General features: G+C 35.6%; 1 protein-coding gene across 1 annotated transcript in view; it reads right to left on the bottom strand.

Annotated features, from left to right (window-relative positions):
- The window catches only part of LOC148953439 (uncharacterized), a 135,051-nt gene extending 116,718 nt beyond the window's left edge, over positions 1 to 18,333 (bottom strand). The window contains exons 1-2 of the mRNA XM_089087961.1: positions 18,196 to 18,333; positions 15,497 to 15,737 (exon numbers count right to left, since the gene is read on the bottom strand). Coding sequence (XP_088944087.1) covers positions 15,497 to 15,737; positions 18,196 to 18,333 — 379 coding nt within the window. The remainder of the gene's footprint in view (positions 1 to 15,496; positions 15,738 to 18,195) is intronic.
- Between the last annotated feature and the right edge of the window lie 5,357 nt (positions 18,334 to 23,690).

Below are 23,690 nucleotides of genomic sequence, written 5' to 3'. Positions count from 1 at the left end.
CCCCCAAAAGATTTCCTGATGACATGGTATCCCCAGCAACCCCGATAGAAAGACCCCTGTCGTTACAGGAGGAATTAAACAGAGCTATGGAAACCCCGGGTGCAAAAATAAGGAAGACTCCACCCAGGGATACAAATAAAGGAAATACAAAAAGTTAGAGAGAAACCATGGACATTATAAATTATCAGATAAAAACACGGCAAAGTACCTTGCCCTGGACCCAGGAACACGCTGAAGATGAAAACCTAGGACAATACCATCACATAACGGTATCCAAAGTCAAGCCCAAGGAATCTCACTCCTGGAGGCAGACCATGCCGCAAAATAAACCCCCCCCTCCAGAAACTATGGCATTCAAGAAATGGAGACATTCTCCAAAAACATTTGATTCCTTCCAGAGTTCCCAAGTATCTTTTAACTCCCCCGAAACACGTCTTCAGCACGAGGAAATGGAAAACAAGCCCTCCACAAACCAGAGGAGATGAAATATATGAAGCAAGGGCAGGCGAGACTCCAAAATCACAAACGACCACCCCAGAAAGCCCTAATGATGAATCCTCAGGAACTAGTACTACCGAGTCTGACGATGAGCCCCAAGACGAACAAACAAGAAAACCAACTTCGGCTACCGCGGATGCAAAACAAGCTAAGGGAAAGGGTCAAAAATTTCTATTAAAACAGTACAAGAAATTTGACCTAATCTCTATGGTAAAGTCAAAAAAGAATAAAACGCCAGAAACTGAACAGGAAGTTACCACGAAATCGGGCAGAATAAGTAAAAAACCAGATAAATGGAAATACGTCTAGGCACCAGGTACCCCAAAAAAAAACTCATAAAATAATTTTAAATCGAAACGAGCAGTTTGAAAAAAACACCTTAAAAACAAGAGCATATGAATAAGACATTACAATGAAAGCTACCCATAAAAGGTCGAAAGAAGTTAACGTTAAATTTTTCCAGATATACTGAATTCCGGTTTGAAAAAAAAACCCGAAGATAGAAGAAGAACAAGAATTGTTCAACCCCTCCTCCAAAAAGAAAAATAACTAGTGCAACCCCGTTACAGACAGAATAAATAAGGATCAGCTATTTCAAATACGATCGAAACTCCTAGAAGCCTCGGCACAATTGATAACAGAAAAATTAAAAATTGAGAATATGATAGAAACCATACTTAAATCTCTTAGTGAAGTTAAGGCATCCCAAGAAAAAATGACCAAGAAAATAAATGAGATCTTAGTAACTAAACAAATGGATAAATTAATTGAGACCCAGTTTATGGAAGTTAAAGAACAGACCGCCAAAATCCAGAGTGAAATGGAATCAATAAGCGACGCCACGCTTGTTAAAGGATATAATTATCCCGACAAAATCCTCAAATTACTAAGTACAAGATTATAGAAACAGTAAAGTTCTGTCCGCGACAATGGCAATACAAGAATTCCTGGCACCCCAACGAGCAAAGATCCTAGACTTACAACATAAATACGACCACCTAAAAGCACAGAAAGAAATAATTAAACTGCAACAGGACAGCTTAGAGAAACAACTGAAGGAAAATCATTCCGAAATTACCAGGGAATAAAAAAAACAAAGAGAATTCTGCTCAAATTTAGAGAAAATGGTTGCAACATATTTTACAGTTGAAATTGACCTACCCCTCAGTCCGCATTTGGAAAATGTTCTTGCTAACGATTACAATGAAGGACCATCACAACCTTTGTACTTCACGATCCCAAACCAAGCTCGTCATCACCACATAAAACCCCAATTGGAAACTATTCAACAGGTTACTTCAACAGATGATAATATAATTATGCGGACCCAGCACCCTGACACCCAAAAAAATGTTACTACGGGTCAAAATTTCTCAGAAGTAACTGAACCACATGGAATATCCTAAACACAGCCATCAACAGGATAAACGGAAAACTTAGGAATATCAAACATGGGAATTAATTGAACTCAAAAGAAAGATGTAAAAAAATCCCTTTCTCGTTAAAAAAAAAAAATTTGAATACAGTAAAGTGGTTACATTTTATAGAATATAATGTTTAGCGATAAAATATAGTGAATAACCTAAAAATCAAGCGAAAACTCGTTAAACTAGACTAAATATATTTCTATTAACCAAAATATAGTATTTCCCTAATTAAAAAAAAATATATGGGCGAGTTGTTATCGCATTAATTACCCAACTGAGAAACAGATAATTACAAAAACAGGTAATTAGCAGTAATGTAATGATCAAGCATTTATGTATATATATATATATATATATATATATATATATATATATATATATATATATATATATATATATATATATATATATATATATATATATATATATATATATATATATATATATATATATATATATATATATATATATATATATATATATATAGAACATCATTTGTTGTGAACTTTTCATTCACAGTTGGTAATAATTCAAACGTATCTTATTCGTGAGCCGGAAGTGAATTCTTGCGAAAAGGATGCCAGGGTAAGATATAACACAAGGATAAATAAAATCAGTTATAGATGAAAGAATTTAAACCTGCAAAGAATCTCGAAGATGTATGCTGAAAATTTGCAGAATTTCCATGTGGTGGATTTTCCGCGGGGATTATAGGGGGTTAGAGCCCCTAAAAAAATATCGGTTTCGACAATACGTTTCAATGTTCGATATCGATATTTGATATATCCCTGTAAAATATCCCTGTAAAATTTTAGGTAATATCATACCCCTGCCATGTGGCAGATTTTAATGTGGCGATATGTTTTAGTCGCATTTCCAACGACTTTAGAACAAAAGAATTATATCTTGTGGTAAATTGTTACATCCAAATTAGGTTAAACTGGTTTCTACCCGCCAATGAGCTCACTACAAAACGTAAATATATTTTAATTTTCATTTAGGAAATACAAGGGAATTAAATTTATATGCCTTACGACAAACTACAAAACTTTTAGGTAATACCACAATTGATAATAAATCCCTTTACCACGTGGCGATAACTCCGTCACGGGAGAAGGATGATTCGACACCTTAAAAGTAAATGAGTTACACTTCAACTCACTTAACTCCCGTTAATTAAACATGTACAAAGCTGTAGAAAATAAATCAACAAATATTTTGGTTGCAGTAGTCAAAACTAAATAAAATATAAGGATAAATAAAAATCAGTTATCGCATTGATTAAAATATGCTAACGAACAATATAATACAACCCTTTACTTAACTATTTAAGCTCGAACAGCCCACTTAGACCATGTAAAAGATACTTTTAGCTAAAATCAGTAGCTAGTACCTCTCACACCTCGGACGGTAAAAAAAAGAGAAATTTTTTTTATTATTTTTAAACTTCTCGAAAACCCCCTCAGACCATGTAAAACATACTTTTAGCTAAAAATCGGTAGTTATGCCCCTCCCGCTTTCGATGAGAACAACAATTTTTTTTTTCTTTCGACAATTAATAAAAGCTCAGTATACATGGCAATTCTAATTCATAAAAGCGAAATAAAATAATATTCAGCGAACAACCCCATGAAATACTTTGAAAATGGTATAGAAGGAATAAATATCCATACGACATATCCATACGACATACAATAGTGAAAACGGATGAACCCCCAAGCATAGGAGGTTAGAGCCAAGAATTGGCATGGTATATATTGTCCCACCATGCAATCACTCGACTTCCATCCTCTATTGAGAAAAAGTTACGTGGATACGAGACTTGATTGCACAACAAGACGTTGCTTGGCAAGTACTACAACTGCCGATTCGCCAAGCTTCTTAAACAAATGGACCCCCAATCGTGGGAAGCGGTGGCCACAGGGGAATAGAGGCGGTGTTATATCATCCCGTATCCATTCCCATTTGGCCCTGGCTCTCTATGATTAACAACTATAAGGATACAAATAGCGAGTACGCAACAAGAAAGTAAGTGAAAAATGGATGGACCCTTAGTCGTGGAAAGCCTTGGGTGGTCAGGTGGAAGTCGTGTATACTATCCCTCTGCCACCTGATTGATCTCAGGTTACCTAGGAGAAGCTACTTCCCAATTCGGAGGTAAATGATTAATAACAAGGAGCTATGATCTACAATTAAATTAAACGACCATATAACATGGGAACTCGTTGGTCAGTGATCATGACGTCTGGTGCCTTGTGTCCCAATTTGTCATAACCGTTTGTCCGGGGACTCTCATGAGAAAATCAACAAATCTCCCTATAAAAATGTGACCCGCAAAGACTACCCCTCATTACCCCTGCCATTAGAAGAAGATGTGATAGCACAAGTGACCATATGGGAATCTGAAATGAAGATGGACAGAAGTCCGATACGTGGGGAGTAATCTTGCTCTGTGTGTTTTTCCTGTTGATTATTTGGGAGAAACGCGCAGAGCAAAGGTATCTCTTACGAAGTACAACTAGAACAGAAAGAAAAATGCCAAAAAGACTAATAAAATTAATTGCGCGATCCACAACAATTACCTTACCTAACCCCCACTATTAGAAGAAAATATGATAACACAAATAACCATACGGGAATAAGCAATGAAGATGGAAAGGAATTCCGATGCGTGGGGAATACGTTGACAGGGTGCAGGTACGCGATCTGATTATTTTTGTGTTCAGGCACCGTGCCAAGGTATTTCTTACGAAGATCAACTCAAACAGGAAAAGGAACCCAAGGATACCAATGAAGATTAAATACCATAAATTAGAAAAGCCAATTAAACAGCTACATGTAATGACAAATATCATCAAATTGAAAGCGCCTAATTATTCCATTATTATGCCTTAAATCACTATAACCATTTTGAAAATATATTACTATTAAGTAATCATTTATTTTGTAAGCATTAAAAAATTTTATATAACAACACATTTGCAGATAAGATACATAAGTAACCAACGGCAATTGGTTAAGTGAAGCGCCAAAACGAGCGGCTACATGGTATGTTGCTTATATTAACCCAAAATCTAGTAGAATAAATTAAAGAAAAAAAGTAACCATGATAAGATACCCAAGCCATCAACAATTAAATAATCGAAGACTAGAAAATGTAACCTCGTGGAATCTTAAGAAAAGGCATAGTGTAGACAACATTAGTGATTCATTAAGAGAATGGGGACATGTTGATAATTCAATAAAAGAAGAGGAACTTATCAGAACGGCAGAAAATCTCGACTGCCCAAAACTTTATTATCTTCTGAAATCTAAAGGGACACTCTTGGAACAAAGAATGATCCTAAGATTAACGGCAAGCTTAGTGGATTATAATTTTAGTGCACGTGCAATGACAAGAACACTCGAACACACCAGACTAAATGCCAACCGGGCTTTCCGAACTTTAATACAAAATATTCCAACAACAAGATATAGCTTGTTGTCCAATTATATCGCCGACAATATTTGGTACGATCAAGATGATAACAATTTAACTACAATTTGGCCCATTAAATTTCTCTCCATACTAATACACCTAGGACATATGTTAAAAGGTGAAAGCTTTCTTAAAGCCTTATACGTCAATTGTGTAAATAACACGTATCTAAATCCAATAAACCCTTCAACGGGATCCGGCATTTTTCAAGTTACTTCAAAAGACTATAAAGACATAAAGAAAATAACCCTGAATCTATTCCACGAAGACAAAAATTTTGGAAGGAAAATATTCCCTGGCTTAGACGTAATCGTGCGTGAGCAAGTATGCTGCTGCCAATCACACGCAAACTTAAGTTTTTCCCTAGTGAAAATAATAAATGATAAATTATCTTTATCTCAGTTGTGCCAGAAAGTCATTTGACAAAATATGCGAAGGACTGACATAATGACCACACTGGAGGGCCTGCACTTCCCAAACCAGTTATTAGTGTATTTAATGTACTTAAATATACCTGAAAGCGGAAAAAAAATGTAATATTTGAACTCAAATTTCTCAGCGCAAATGTTTCGTCATGGGAAAATTATCTACTTCTTGATATGCTTACATTTCAAAGTTCAAAGGCGGCACTGCCGGATGATGCACCCATATTGAAATTAAAACCCAACATCAGTGGAAGAAACTGTATATATAAATAATCTCGTTAAAATGAATGATAAAAGAACCCTATAATATTACCTGAACTATGCAAATCGGTTATTATCACAATTTAAAAAGTGCATTATAAACCAGTATTGTATTAATATTTATAGGACTATGAGTTAGAGTGGATGTCACGAGATCTAAATACAGTGTTAATATATTGACAAAAAAAGGTAGTTTCTCGAAAGTCTCTATACTTTTAAGCCTATAAATCGAGAGCAACCTCTTTAAACTAGAGTACGTAACTTTAGGGAATCGAATTACGTTCGACTACACAAATAGCCAGGTGCAAGCTGGCCCCGGTTAAAAAGTAGTTCAACTTCGACCTGAAGTTACCTTGTTTTCCATTCAAAATATATATTCATCATTGGTTAATATGGAGCTTTAGATGACTCGAATTATGTCGAACGAATAAGTACCCGATGTATGACGAAATACCGGTGAAAAGGTAGTTTAACATCGACCTAGAGTGTACCATGATCATAACTAATCTTGAAAAAAAAGTAACTAGACAAAGACCAATAGAAACTACCTTTCATTTCAAACAATGGCCAAAGCAATTATCGATTTAGAGTTCATATGTATAAAGCACGCAAAAGAAAATGTCATATATTCAGCGGCAATTCTCATTGTGAGTAAATCAGGGGAAGAAGTCTTCGTGAAAAAGTGGAACGTCAAATACGATTTAAGAAAATATGACGAAAAATCGTATAGTTTCGGAATACGATTGGCAAATAAACCCAAATATCGATCCGTAACAGGAAAATGGGGAATAAAATACAATGCGAGAAAGGATTAGTACCTTCAACATATGTAGAAGCCATTTGGCTAACGATGTTAGCTGTTCGTGTAATAATACATTCTATATTCAAAACCCAAAAGAATGAAATCAAAAAAATTAGGAATAGATTACATTGCAAGATAAATTAACACATATTAATTTTAGAATTAGACAGGAAGGTGCGATTAACGGATGCCATCTTAATTTTCATTGTTCACGCAGTGGCCCAAGACGTCATAAAGCAGGGAATCATACCTAAGCATGGGGACTACCCCCAAAATAGTCATAATGCATGAGAAATATGAATTCTCCTATTCACAAGGAGACCGAAGATTATCACATACGTGGAACCGATGTGGAGCGTCTTCAGCTCCATCTAAAGGAATATTTAGTCATTAACGAGACTTAAGCTCATTAATTCCCCTAACCATGAGGATTTTGTTGATCCAATTTATGGAAAAATTATGAGACCACGGAGACAGGACCCGAAGAAAGATCACATTGAGCCAAATGAGATGCAAAACCTAAACCCGGAACTCCCTGATAACCCTTAAGCAAAAAATAAGGGAGGACATGATCGAGCGAATGGAAATAGAGGTCCTCATTCGTGCCATGTCCAGTCCCAAATTTTTACTAAGTTTTTTGTGCAAACCCATGCAGCTGCAAAGATATATTTCTTAAGCGGTATGGACGCGCATAAACAGTAAAGATTTGAAAATTTATAGTAAATTGAGACCTCTCATAAAAACCATGTAACCTACCTCACAAGTAGTATTATAATAGAAAATTAAATGCTAAAGTAGATGAGTGTTGAATATTTGTACATGTATACATATAATCACCAAATCTTGAAAATCTTATATAGTATTATTTTTCGTAAACATAATCATTTTTCTTATGATTACTTAACTTATCTCGTAGTAATCAGTATTGCTGCAATATGCAGGTGAAAGCATGAAAATTGCTCTTATTAATTTTATCTTTGAGTTTAACTGTACCCATATTAAATTGATATTATTCGTACGACTAATGGCGACTATTATTTCAAACAATAGTCCCCACATAGCGTTGTATAAATCGTGTATTATTGCTGTATGTGTTTTAACCTATGTAATCATAGAGAACATATGATTCTGCCCAGATATATATATTCCAGAAAGCAGAGTAATCAGCGCATATTAACTATGAGTGTACCAACTGGCAACACGGATATAACCAACTAGCATCTATTTTCATCATTCGTCAACCACCGACAAGTACTCACCAAGAAAACCCCTGAAGACAATATCCTGAGGATAATCCAAGTCACCCAAGCCTAGTACCAGGTAACACGATTCCAAACTACCGACAAACCAAGACTGACCCTGGAGTCAATCCCTCAGAGATTATACATCTTAAGCCCCAAATCAGAGACAAAATATTGAAAATGATAAAAAGCTTAAGTTTTGATCATATCCAATAATTATTAAATATCAAAAAACCAAATTATCCTTCATGAAATGAAGAACCAATCATTATAAATTTTGCGGGAAATATAAACTGTACGTGCAAACTTTCCCAAAATAAAGTGTTAAAGAAGAGACTAAACCAAGTTATCTTAGCCAAAATCCCAATGACTAAGCCTTCAATGATTGTGTATCATTAAAAATCAAAGACAATGCGTCAAACATAGAACCTGAGATAGAGTTCTTTTCCAACCATAGTTACCCTTACATGGCGTAACACAAAAGAAGGACTAAAACGTGAACAATTTACGGGAAACACAGATTGTACGAGTATTAAACTTTCCAGAGAATAGAAGTGCCCAAGAAGAGTTACCCAGTCCAGCGATCAAGATACCCATTTCATGTTATCAATTCAAAGGGTTATGTACCCAGGATACATTTCAACGAATCTACAACATCAACCCCTCGTATATGACGTGACAAACCACGCACGGACAATTTTGTGCATGTAGTCATACTTGTGGACAACATAAACACTTATCCCAAGGAACAAGTGCCAAAAAGCGAAACACCAAGAAGACAAACCATAAACAATTAACCAACCCAGTAATTAATTGAATGGAAGCCTAAAGTAAGAGTGATAATGTGCGTGAGTATGATAGATACGTAGAATGATAAAGTAAGGGTGAAATCTTATGTATCTAACTTATAACTTTAGTGAACATAGAGAAATTTTTCATAAAACAAATGAAAAAGAGTGTAAATTACATAAGCTCTGTGTTGCAATCAGACGTTAAGTTTAAACCTATTAATGTGTCAAACTTTTTCTTGAAATTTTTTTTAATTCATACATACCTGCGAGTTAAAAATTTAGATATAGTTAGATGCTTTTGAAGTCAGATACTTATCGCACCAATGTAGTGTCAGGTGGAAGTATAAACTAGTATTAGAAGTAGCGAACATGTAACACGTCAAGTAGTAAAATAATTACAAAAGCAGAACTTAATTAATTAAACCATGTAGAATTATTAGCATATCAGGTGAAGGTAATCTTAGTGTTAGGTGGAGGAGATAGTAATTATTATGTAATCATATAACCTAATGTGTTATTCAATAGAAACTCTTTGGCCCCTTCGCCAAATAGATTGAGTAGGTGATGGACTTTAAAGTAATGTTGTTACATATACAGTCTAATAGAGCGATCGGGGTTATGGAAAAAAGATATAAATTTTATCAAAGCAGAGTGAATTTGAGTAATAAGTACCAAGTTAAATTTTTAAAGAAGGATCAAAATTTGAAAGTGTAGAGAGAGTAGCATAACACAACGATGAGGACATCGTTAAGAATGGGAAGGATGATATGTAAGGGGATCAATCTTCAAAAAACATCAAAATTTTCAAATTAAAGTTACCCAAGGAAAAATAAAATCACCCAAAAGGTGAACCTGAAAAATTCAAGTAACCTACAGATCGAGCAAGACTTGAGCATGCAATCTACCATAGTGAAACAAATTTATCCAATTCAAACATACATTGTAAGTATCTTTCCCACAGAAAATCTAATAAATAAATCCGCCTTTGTGTCACCAATGTACCCAAAACATATCAATTTGATCAAATCTTATATGACAGGCGACTAACAATATAATTTAAATCTTAAGAGCTTGAAATACCAAAACATCAAGAGATGGTAGAATTTATTATACAAAAGAATAGTCACTCAAGATACCAAATATTTTTGTGTAATCTATTGCACTGTTCTGAAAACTAAGTTTAGAACTATGTATCTCAATGTAACTAAATCGTATTGTCCTTTAACAACTTTCACAGAAGTAAATTATAAGTCTTCTGGAAACTAAGTGACACCTTGCTAGCAAAATGTTACGATGTAAACCTTTGTTTGTTCTGAAAAATTCCAAATTGATATCTTAAAAGTCATAAATTTTATTTAAACCCAAGTAGCCCGTTGGTATATCACTACCCAATATTAATATAGGGCATATAGTGGAACCAATAGAATCTGTAAAATATACTTGTTAGTAACGCCCGAACGTAACCTCTGGCGAAATTTGGAAGAGTAGATAGTTAGGACTTAGCAATTTTGCGCCAGTCTAGCCTAGGAGAGTCTACTATGAATTTCTTGTGAATCGTATTATGTGAGTTTATTTGTGGTCTATTTAGAATAAACTTTTGAGAAAACTTTTTATCAGTGAATTAACTTTCGCGTTGTATCGCCCCACACAACAATTTTGTATTAGTGTCTTGTACTGCAATGTGTTTCTGATATTACCACCAAGCTCTGTGACGATTATGTGAGTAAAAATAAATACATTACTTGCTTATTTTATTCTCTCTATGTTAGTATTTCTCAAGATAGTTAGTCCTTGTGGCTCCACTCGCTCTCAAGGGAACCTGAAACCTTTCGATCTGATTTCGACTCAGTATGGCTGTTAATACAAGCTCCCTATTTGAACCGCTAATTTAAGCTCCCCACACACGAAGTTCCGCCACCACTCAGGTAAGCCACTCGCGAACCGTCAACTAAGAGTTTAACTGAAAATCCCCATTTAAATAATTAACTGAAAAACTCCTATACAAGGAATTAACTTAAGGTACAAGAATAAGAACCAGTTTATTGAAAACCACCCCATTGAAATAAAAGAACAACTCTCTCTTATTGAAACCCCCCCATTAGATCATCATTCAATTTAAAGTTGCAACAATTACAATGTTAACGCAATTACAGCTGACTTAATTAAATAAGCAACCGATAAGATTATAAACTCCCTTTCCTGCGATTATAAACGCAGGAAAGGCTTTCCCCATTTTTAATTAATTCTTTATTTATTTTTAACCCGTCTACAACAAAAGGAAAACACAGACGAATTATAAACGAATGAAAAAAGAAAGGATGGGGCACTAGGGCGAACAAAATTAAATAGACAGCGCGAACAAAATTAAGTATATTATTATTATTATTATTATTTATTGGAAAACCCGTCATACAAAAAAGGAAAAGACGGAGCAATAAGCAAAACAACAAAAAAAGCAATACACATAAACTTAGGAGTTATACATGTGGTTTTTAGTGACGAACGCTGGAGCTAAGATCTAAATCAGCTCTTAGAACAAATTACACAAAACGAGAAAGAAAAACATAATTATACACTGCTCTGTAGGTACGCGACATGTTTCTTTTCTTTTTTTTAGGCTCCTAAATACTGAACAAACATAAATAATATGAACATCATTGCATCAAACCGTAATTGGTAAAAAAAAAAAGAAAAAAAAAACAGACATTAATTCCACTAACCGCGAAAACAAACACTTAAAAAAAGAAAAAACAAATACATCTTAACTAATGGGTTAATACTGACGACCAGGGATGATTCAACTTCATTAAACGGGAATTATAAGCACGAATTTGCTTTTCCATGGCTATAATGGGGTCAGCAATGCTGAATTTTCTAATCAGATAAGAATTGCGCGTCCAAGGGAGAAAACGTAAAAGATATTTTGCGAACCGGAAGAAAACTGACCAAATTTTCGACTTGTCAGAATTTGTGAGCATTTTCCAAAACGGCGAAATGTACAAATAATGTGGTAGAGTGACAGAGTTAAAAAGTTTCGAGAGAAGATGGCTGTTGAACTGTAACTTATTAGTTACAAAAGAAGCATATGATAACCCAACTCTACGCTCAATGTGAGTAATTAGTAGTTGTCGCGTGTGCATTACTGACGAACCAGTGGGAAGACCGAGGTAGGTGATATGATCTAGTGGCTTAATCCTACTATTTCCGAGAGGAATATCCCTAGGTGACGCTTGCTTCCAATTGAAGAACACAACTTCGGACTTTTCAGCATTGAACTGAAGACCTAGTTTCGCATACTCAGATTGTAGCGTTGCGAAAGTCTCGCTTATGCGCTGGATAGTGCGGCTCACAGTCAGAATGTCGTCTGCATAACATACGAGAGATAAATCAAGACCGACAAAGATGAATGATGTGGGAACAGTTGACTGTGCATCAAGAACTACATTATTGAAGAGTGAAGGGGAAGAAACAGCACCTTGACGGGTGCCTTTTTTAACATTGACAAAAATATTAGGGGTTGGTGCATAGACTTGAGAGCCGCCAACTTTAGCTAATGGGTATTAGGCGAACATTAAGACGATAATACATGTCTCGAAGGGCTCTGATATATGAGGGGCTCACTCCACGTTTTGCTGCATGAAGTAGCATAGCGGCTTGAGTGAGGGAGTCGAACGCTTTACGAACACCACGTCCGGCCAACACCAGAGTTTCACCTGATGCATCAGCATCGATAAATGCGTTTGCAACAACCGAAAAAGCGTGGTCACAGCCGAGACGTGGCTGAAATCCAAATTGGTAAGGTGGAACATTGCATTTTGCGTTCAGATGGTGAATGAACAGAAGTTCAAAAAGCTTACAGAAGGTAGTAGCCACTGTTATAGGGCGGAAGGACGAGCACTGGGTTGCGAGTTTACCTTTCTTTGGACAAACGAAACTCAGAGAGGAGAGAAAGTAACAAAATGAAAAATAAAATCAAAAATGGTGAAAAAACGAGGATTTTGTCAGCCAGCGAACCATGAAGATGACAAAATATAAGCAAATATTTCAACAAGGACCTCCGCCAAGTCGTCCTCAGTGCTAAACAAAAAAGAAAAAAGAAAAAGAATATAACCTTTCGAAGTTTACTATACAAAGACAGAACAGACACTGAATAAAAAACCAGGCAGGAATCAATCAAAATGAATTTACCAAGATGATTGGGCAAGGATCTTTCGTCTTGCAATAGTCTTAGCTGGTCTACAATTTCGGTTTTCATTAGATATGAAAATAGGTTGTTTTAAGTTTTTCGGGTGAAAATATTGATTGAGTACTTCAAGATTAAACTGTCGTATATTGGGCTTAATGAAATATCTCCAGTATCTCTATTTATTGCTAAATTTTGGTTCATATATTTTTTTATCTCAATTACCTCCTTAAAAGTTTGTGGTACGCCATTAACAGTTGATATTAAGGTTGCCTCGTCAAACAGAACTAGATGGGTCGGATTTACGAAAATATGCGAAGCCAATGCCGAATCAAAGTTGTCATTGTTATTTTTTCGCATATTTTCGTAAATCCAACCCATCTAGTTCTGTTTGACGAGGCAACCTTAATATCAACTGTTAATGGCGTACCACAAACTCTTAAGGAGGTAATTGAGATAAAAAAATATATGAACCAAAATTTAGCAATAAATAGAGATACTGGAGATATTTCATCAAGCTTATCTTCATATTCGGACTGTAGGGCGGCATCTGGTAGGAAGAATTCAGCAGAGAAGTATGAATTCCAATTGGAACCACGAATAACTTGAGCAGATAGTCAGGCCCTAGGAGGATCTCTTGATACATTTCTCCAGAAGGAAGGTTGGGACAGAGAAGCTTGCTGCGATGTCTCTTCAACTATCTGGTTCATGTGGATACATAGTTCTCTTGCAAACTTTCTTTTGGTAGAAAGAGAATGTCAGAAACCCAGCCAGAGCGAGGATGGTCGCACTGGAGCCACAAATGGTACCAAAATTTGGATTTTCTCTTAGCTTCACCTAGGCTCAGGTTACTGGACCAGTGCTTCGGGACACCCTAACTCATACGTTTAAGTGGTAAAATGGCTTTTTCGGTGCATCGCAGGGCATGGCAAATTTGTGCAAGATAGATATCTAGCAACATCCGTATTTCATTTGAATCAACTTGCGGATTTTCCATGAGCAGCAGGAATGGAGTATGAATTTTCTGAAGGACAGAATTAGCTATTGCAGCAAAAAGATCATCTTGGATATTTTCCCAATCCCAGTAAAATTGGGCGTGGAGCTGATGTGATTGTTTAGTAGGAGTAGGCTGAGCAGAGGAACAATAAATAGATTCAGATATTGGAAGGTGGTCTGATAATTGGAAATCAGTAACGACGTGAATAGGTGACACTTGGAGATTTATAGAAGAAACTGCATGGTCAAGGTTCGATACATGACTTGAATGGTGTGTGTAAGTGTAATCAAGATCTTTCGGCAATATCCTAAGCCAATCGTCAAAAATACCAGACAAAATAGAAGTACGCAATCAGGAGGTGTCAGTTAAATTACAGTTAAAATCTCCTATAATAATACAACACTTACCTAACAGGCGAATCTTTGAAAGGCAAGACCCTAGTTTCTCACACGCAGAAGTAAATAAAAATTCCGATCGGTCATTGCGATACGTTAGATAGACGTTTACAATAACATACTCTTTTACACAGACAGCAAGAAAAAAATCACATGAATCGAAAATACTCGACCGGCAAGAGGTCCTAACAAGCATCGCAATACCACCCAAAGGGCGGCCACTAGAAGCGGATCGTTTAGCGGGCACCGAATAGCTAGTAAAATTATTGTCAATTTTCAGAAGGCCTAAACTATGACTCGTCAAAAAATGCTCACAAAATTTGGATGTGCTGGTTCTGAAGGGATATCACCCTTAACTAGTGCCCTCCAATAACTTTTCATCATTAAAAAAGCAACTAGAAATTCATTTCTATATGAATCCTTTTTTAAGTTTCTAAAATCCACCTCTTGCCAGTCAAAAAAGGATTGGAACATATAATATGTACGGAATATGTGCTTCTCAACTAAGTCAGCGTAGTACATTCACCAGCATTCTATCCCATTCCCCATGTCAAGAGATTCAGTAATTTTATGCTTGCATAAGAAAACTTAATCTGTGTCTCTTCCAGAGTATCTTGCATAAACTTTTAGTTAAGTGCCGTAGTTACTTCAAAACTAGAAAATTTCTAAATTGAAGAGCCAATTTTCACTTTTTCTTAAAGGAGTATTCTCGAAAAATCTACAGTTACTGGATTGAAATAAGTATTTATGCTAAGAATATTCTAACTTTTCGCTTTCTTGACTTTTCTTACAAATTCCCAACAAAATAAACAAAGGCTAGGTAAAAAAAAAAATATCCCGGCCACTTTTGGATCAAATTTAAGTTTTGTCTTCATTCCCCATATTTGATTAACTTGCCTGGACAAAGAAATTTTGAATTCAGAATGGAAAAATTAGATGGAAGAACTAATATAAAACAAAGCTGAAACACACTAAAAATATTAAAAAATACTGCTTACCCAAGGTATCAATCTCAACATTTTCAGCAGGAGAAACTAATGAAAACAGTTCTGTTTTGCAGGCGCTTGAACAAGAAAATTTGAAAATCTGCTTTATTGTTAGCTTGGACAGCCCTGAATGAGATAAACGAGCTTCAACTTTTACTGTTTTTGTTGGTGACTGCTCTAGAAATGAAAGGCTCTCTTCTTTCCTCCGTAAATTAATAACATGGATCGTTGCATCAGGGAATAGTCCCTTGAGCTAGAATTAAAATCAAAATTATGATGTTCCATAAAACTTAATATCATTCCAAAAAAACTAGACTGAATAGTTCCTGGACTTTTTTTCGTTCATCCTTTTGATTATAAAAGCTATAAAAAGGATAGACATGTCAAATACAAAAAAAAACTATCAACAATAAAAATATAAACAAGCAGAAGTTATACAATATATAAGGGAAGGGGGAAAATTGTCCCTTAAATAAGGTCGAATGTCATTAAAGTATAAATAATGCATAAATAAAAACATTATTTATGCAGCATAAGCTGTTGATCGTAAAAGTTTTATTTTCCAACTTACCTTGATATACCTCAGCTATAATTCCATTTTAAATCAATCACATATCTTATATTCTTATCTTATATAAATCTTATATGCCCCCAGGGCATAACTTAAAACCCTAGCCCTGAGGGCTGTTGGGAAGTGTCTTCCTCAAAAACATAATTTCTATCTAGAAATCAATTACGTTGAATAAAATGGGTATCTCAAAATTTTGATTGGATGTGTTTGGAGAAATGGTGGGCTTGGAAGTGGTGTTAGTTGCCTTCCAATCCCTTTCGACTATTAAACATGTCACAAGCCACTCGAATTTCAAATCGAATGAGTCCTTTTCGAAGTTTCCACGACAACTCCTTCGATACCAAGTGCCCTGGTCTAAAGAAAAAAAAATACATTGTGCCAACATCGTTCTTTGATTAGGCAGTACGATTGCGCTGCCTATGATATTGGTTTTTGGGAAGTATACAGACTTTTTCAGGAGGTATTTTTTCCGGTGGTGGTGGGGGGGGGAGTTCGAAAGAGGAGGTTAAGCAGGAGAATCTTTCTATGGAGGATGTTTCCTTGGGTGAAGGGATTTTTCTATGAAGAGGTGCCGGATTTCCCAGCATTATTTATAAAACGATCGGAAATTAAATTAAAAAAAAACAATTTTTTTAACTGAAAGTAAGGAGCAACATTATAACTTAAAACGAACAGAAATTATTACGTATATGAGGTGTTTCTTCCCCTAGTCAGTACGTTTCTCTTTACGCTAAAGTTTTTTTTTTAGTACTTTCATAAGAGCTTGTATTCTAATTAAACGGCCTTTGTGATTCAGGGATTTGTGATTCAAACAAAATTCAAAATTTCGCGCAAAGAGCTAGGTATTGACAAGGGGAAGAGCCTCCTCATATACGTAATAATTTTCGTTCGTTTTAAGTTTTTATGTTTCTCCTTACTTTCAGTTGAAAAAACAGTTTTTTTTATTTAATAAATAGTAAAAGAAGAGATGAAGGGTTAAGCCTATATTTGAAGCACTATTTTAGCTAAAACTCATTTTAGCTTCTTTAATTTCTTTGCCTGAGTTGAAAAAAATCTTTTTATAAGGTTTCTTTTTATAAGGTGTCAATATTCTTAAACCCTAAATAACCTAAAAGAATTAGTTTAGAAAACAAAGTTTTTCTTATGAAAGTAAAGAGCGAAGTTGAATTTTAAAACGAACGAAATTACTGCTTCACGGTTTATGCAACATAATTGATTAACTTATGCAACATAATTGATTGATTAAGTGCTCGCACTTGGGGGCACTAAGTAAAGATTGATCTGGGTTCCATGTATTTTTTCCCCATCACCACAGCTTACAGAAGGGTGGTCATAAAAACTTGGGAGGGGGCTAATTTGATTTGAACTTTCATGCCGTTTTTCAAATGTTTTTACGTTTATTTAGGTCTAATACCCTTTTTTAGGAGCCGAAAGTATTCGTATTAAAGTAAAGTCCAATTTTTCACAAAAACTGTATTTTTTTTTCTGTCCATATTATTAACTACAAGACATCAGGATAGCAGGTCTTTTCTTGCGGTTGGAGGTCAGGAAGAAGGAAGAAGGTCTTTTCTTGCGGTTGTATGTCATAAACCACTGCAAATAAACCATGATGAGCTTCCTTGGATCAGTTGACTACATCATGGAGGGCTTAGGACTTAAAGAGGTTCTTGAACTTTTCAATGCACCTAACACTGTCCCCCATCTTCTCAGCGGGAAAGCAATCACCAGGGCAATGCGTGCCCAACTTCTGGCTGACCCTGTGCTATATACTATTCTGCTTTCCGAGGTCTTTTTCGAAGAAAGTTCAAGTGTTTCTGAATCAATTCTGCAGCCTGAAGAAATATTGGAACTTAGAAACCTGTAAAAAAGGCTTATGGACAAGAAGGCGGCTGTTGCAGATAAAGAAGGAAACCCTTCCCTGGAAAAAAAGGGATTCATCGATAGGAAGAGACTGAAACTGCTTTAGTACAGAACCTCGAAACTGTGGTTCCAATACTCCGATATGGTATCCGTACTGAAAAATTTCTTAAGAGCCGAACGATCTGGGTCATGGGATCTCCACTTAAAATCCACCTCTGACATGTTGCCTTATCTGGTGGCATCTGGGCACAACAATTTCACAAAATCCTATCAGCTGTACCTCCGGTGAATGGTCAAGCTCCAAGAAACCCATCCTGCCGTTTATTAAACCTTCCAGAATGGGATGTGTGTGATCAGACATTCTGATTGATTCTGGATTGGGCTCTCCAAGGGTCTCTTCATTGAGCAGGGGGCTCATGCTTTGTTTCAAAATGGCCAGTGGCCTTACCGATGGAAGTGGTATGACAGAGGTTCAAAGGTCCTTATGGGTCCCGTCTCGACCAGTCGGCTCTGCACTAAATCTTCTGATGGAGGGTATGTCTCAAGTTTTTTATGGAACTAGTGAACAACACAAGCAAACGTCCGAACTAAGGCAGCTAATAAACTGTTAAGACACCCAGATCATTTTCGATTACCTAGAGAAAGGATCACCATTAAACGGGATCTTCAACTAAGAAGTATGACCAACGGTCTGACAGCCTACAAATTGACTCTATGTCTGAAAATCTGGTCGCTGATTTTGTGTTTCGACAAAAACAACAGGCACTTCAAATTACTGCAAAGCAGAATCCAGGTAGACAGGTAGAGATCACGCTAGCAAAGAGGATAAATCTAACGGAATCTGAGTACTTTCAACACGAACTATGTTCCTAACCGGAATCACTTTTTGATAGTTCTTGCTCGCTCCGGTCTCCAAACAAGCCAGAGTTTGCCAAGGCTGTAGCACAGGCTTGGAATCTTGAGGAGCTCTCTACTCGCCTTCCCAAAGACATTCGATTTATCATCGATGGTGGAGCTCTTCTGCACAGAATTCCATGGGCTGAAAACGAACGATATTCTGAAATCCTTGACCTTTATGCTACTTACATGACCTAAAAGTATCCATCTGCCACTATTATGTTTAACGCCTACGATGGCAGAGCTACCATAAAGGGTATGGCCCAGTCGAAGAGAAATAGAATAATCGGCCGTGAGATCTTCTTCACAACAGATATGCAGCTGAAGGTAAAAAGGATGAGTTCTTGTCCTGCAAGAAAAACGAGGCCAGGTTTATCTGCGTCTTGGCTTTTTATCTCCGATCAAAGGGTTTCGTCGTAGTCCAGGCACCATTTGATGCAGATGTCCGAATTGTGCCAGCTGCTGTTTATTCCTTCCGGTATTACTACACTGCCGTCATTGGAGATGACACCAATTTTTCGGTTCTATTGTATTATCATGGTGACCTATCAAGCAAGAAACTATTCTTTGCGCCCGAGCCAAAGTTGAACAAAACTGCCCAAATATGGGATATTCACAAATTGAAAGAGAAACTGGGCCAAGAGATATGCCATCTGACTCTTTTTGCTCACGCCACCTTAGGCTGTGACTCTACTTCGCGGATCCACAGTGTGAAAAAAAGCCTTGCTCTGAAGAAACTAATAGTAGATGCCGATTTTCGTATATCAGCTGCAGTTTTCATGCTGAAGTCAGCTTCGACGGAGGAAGTAAGGGTTGCTGGAGAAGGAGCTACGCTGATGGTATATGGCTGATCAAAAAGGGGAAATCTGAATGAAATCCATGGGGAAGTTTTTAAAAAAGAAGATGATTACTGCTAGCACTTTTGTCCCCTGAAAACATTTACCACCAACTTCTGAAGTGGCTAAATTCCACAGTTATAGGGGATTCTACCAAGTTCAAGCATGGAGTGGAGATGCTGATTCTGAACTTAAAGCCGAGGAATTGGGTTGGAAAAATAAAGATTACTTCTTCTATTTATTGACTACTGACGTCCCACCGGCCCCTTGTCTGCTTCTGAAAATCATGAAGTGCTCCTGTCAACTGGAATGTAGCTCAACGAGATGTAGCGGCTTTAAAAACGGCTTAGCTTTGCACTAAAGCATGTAGAACTTGCAAAGGGACAGCATGTTCTAACTCTCCAAAAATCGAAAGCTATAACGATGAGGAGAACGTCGAAGCTTAGATATCTGAATCAAAAGAATAAGTTGTGAATACTAGTCAGAGTTTGATTCTGTCTTTCAAATGTTCATGAAGTTGATTCGATAATTTTACCATTCGTGAAGAGTAGCCAGCGTGTTGATAATAGTTTATTCTAAGAGGGATTTTAAATGTCAACTGCTGAAAAATAGTTTCATAGATGACTCTTTTCAAATATTTTTGATGTTCTTATAATCATCTTACAATCATTATTTTTCAGGCTAATTAATTATTAGATCTCAAAACCAACAATTTAGCCCGCAAAAGATAGGCTGGTAAAAAGGGGGGGGGGGGTCACAATTGCGGGAAGCGTAAAAACCTCATATTAATGATTATGAAACCTTTTTCATATACCGTAAATCAAATTTGACTTTATTTTTGTACTCATCTCGTCTTTTTACATCGAAATAATAATTCAGTTCAAGAAAAATGAACAATTACTGGAACTTGACTTTTATGTTAGGAAAGGGAGAAAACTGACACGATACGCAAAAAAAGCTAGTTTTGCGTCGACCTAGAATGAGCAACTTTGGATATATGGTTCAGCTTTTTTTCTCTATATCATGGTGTAAAAATCATTTCTGCTGCAATTTGTTTGGGTTCAAACTCGAGCTTGCCTGTACTAAAGCGGAAAAATAATTTTAATGAATAATCAAGTCAAACTCAAAACAATCAAAAACTAGGATGAGTTGGGCTGACTCCTCCCATGCCTTCTAAATGAACAGAACATAATTCGTCCTTTGTTATAACTAATCCTTATTTCAAACTTTGTGTTTTATTTCTCATTACATGAAAGAAAATCATAAACAAGATTACTAAAGAAACAGATAACTACAGATTAGCAGTTTAATATATAGCACCAGGAGCCCAAAAGTTCTCCGAGCCCTGGCACTCGACACGTTGCATAAGTATTTATATTTGATTTTCACTGGATCTTGTTTTCTAACTGCAGATAATGCAAACTTCTTCTTGATGCCAAGGTGTCACCAAAGTTTCAATACATCCACCCTGGGGTAAATGCAATCGATTCCTTAAAGTGTTGATCTACCTAGATCGTTTTTAAGGCCAGAAATTTCAGTATGACAGTTATTACGAAAAAAATATATAGCTTATTTCGAGGAAAAATAAACGGGTATATACACCACCATTGCTCGTTTAATAAATATAAGAGGCGTCAACATTGGTTTGACACAACAACCCTGGGAAATATACGAATTCTTCCTTGAGGCTCTGAGCTGTCTAGATTGGTTTTTAAGTTGCAAATTTCAGAATGCCAGTTTCTAGAAAATAACTAAGTAATTGATTTTGAAAAAAAGCAAATATATACACAAATATTACTCGTTCAATCAATAAAAAAGGCATACAATACTAAAAAAACAACATTCATTGGGATTATTCAATACTTCTTTCAACACAGCATTGTATGTTTGTGGTTCAATTTCTGGGGGTTGCAGAAATTTTAAGCTACAGTCTCGTTTAACAAGAAAAAATGCCATATACAACATATCATGATTAAAAACAGGTGCGGTCGACACCAACAAATTCAAAAGCTTATCCTTGCAATTTATTTATTTTCATCGCAAATGACGGTCAACGCGGAAATTGATGTCATTGAATTGTACATTCAGGTTGAGATTTACAGAAGTTGAGCGTAAATCGAGAAATGCGACCTTTTTTTCCTGATTTTTTCCCTTCAATTATATTTACCTATAATGTGCTGTTATATAATTCAGAAAAAAAGCAAGGTTTCATTATATATCTCTTCTAAAATACCTAAATTTCAGCCAAACAGAACTATCGTATTTTTCTTTATTTTAAGTCATGGGGTGGGAAATATATTTTATCAATTGAATTAAGAAATTTTGGAGGAATTTAATTCATCCTTCTAGTTGATCGTTTAAAAAATCATAATTTTCTTAAGACTTCAATTCATATGGGAGTTGTTCAATAATTTTCGCATTTATTTTACTAACTTCTTTGTTTAGCACAAATAGATTAACGCGTTCCTTCACTAAATTAAAATTCACATATGTCAGACATTCTCCAGCTACTTCCTCAGTTAAATGAATACTGAAAAATATATCTTCTGGTGATTAGATTTCATTGAAGACATTTTTTGCAAGATTTCCATTTTCCAGGTCCAGGATGTTTTTTGCAAATACTTACTTTTCTTAATTCCAAAATCAAGTGTTTGATTGAGGTTGCTTCGGAGTGGATGTTAAATGAACCCCAATAACTAATCCGTCTCTTGTAAACCATACTATTTTAACACCGGTGCTTCGTCAAATAGAAATATTTGGGCTAATTCTAAAGCTTTGTCTAAGTCATGTCTTATTCTGAAAATAGAACCTGAAGAAAGTAGATTTTTCAAGCCGAATGTCTTCAGTTTTGTTTTTCCAAAAGGCAAAAGAGTTGATTCCATTTTATTAAACACAATACATTTTACTTTGGTATTTTTCACCACAGAGTATTTACTTTATGCATTAAACCAATGATACACAATTGATGAATTCATTGTTGCCATGTATTCGTTCTCCAATTCTATATATAGCTTTTGGCTATTTCCCAGTGATACTGAAATTTTAGATTTTTTTTCAACTCTTAGATGTGTTTCGAAAATACTCTTCTAACATTTAACCTTGTTTCCCAATATGTATCAAATATTCTTTGACTTGGCTGATACCTTGCATTCGGTATTGTCATGGTAAATGAAAATTCAAACGATGGTTGACTTGAACTTTTCCATATATTGTGAACCAAATAGCTGAGATCATTAACCGAGTTAAACTCTAAAACCAGCAAAAATTAACACGAGCAAGGCCGACCCCCCCCCCCCAATCTTTCTGAAGACCAAAACATAATTTTCGCTTTACAAATATAGTTTAAATGTTGCTCTGTATTTGTCAACTTTAATATATCCAAGACTATTAAGAATCTAAGCAATGAATATTAGTTTATGCATATGAAACTGCCAATCATCATTCATTTGTTGTTTTTTTTGTAATAGTAGTAATAGTGTCGTGTTGGTTAGTTCATCATCCCTTGAACATGCCCCTGACTTTTAGCACCAGCAAATGTCTCAATGGCAAATTTTAGTTCCAAGGCCTGCCACTGGGGCGTTCATTTCCCTATTGTCACTAGTGTCTTTTTTACCTTGTTCCCAAGGGGTACTAGCACATTTTTCTTGTTTCTATGCCCCTACCCACCATTTTCCTTGTATCAATGGGAATAACAACAAACTATTAACCCCATCCATACATCTAATTCAGATAAGCCCTAATTCTAAGACATTAATCAGGTTAGGACATCGTTCCTAAGTTTTAGAAATGTATCATATTACATTTTTTTATTGGAATTGACATCATGTTTAAAATGCATCTGATTTTAATAATAATATTAGATTTTTTCCTAAAGTTGGGCTTTAGTTTCCAGCAATAAGAACATCCACGTTTAAAATACATCTGATTTTATTAATAATATTTAATTTTTTAATAAAGTTGGGTTTTAGTTTGCAGAAATAAGAACATCCAAGTTTAAAATACATTTGATTTATTAATAATATCTGATTTTTTTCATAAAGCT

Source organism: Artemia sp. Qi Xiang Cuo, chromosome 4 (genome assembly GCF_049724085.1).
Source record: "Artemia sp. Qi Xiang Cuo chromosome 4, ASM4972408v1, whole genome shotgun sequence".
Classification (NCBI taxonomy): Eukaryota; Metazoa; Arthropoda; class Branchiopoda; order Anostraca; family Artemiidae; genus Artemia; species Artemia sp. Qi Xiang Cuo.
Note: the sequence above shows the minus strand (reverse complement) of the source record. Positions and strands in the feature narration are given on the sequence as shown.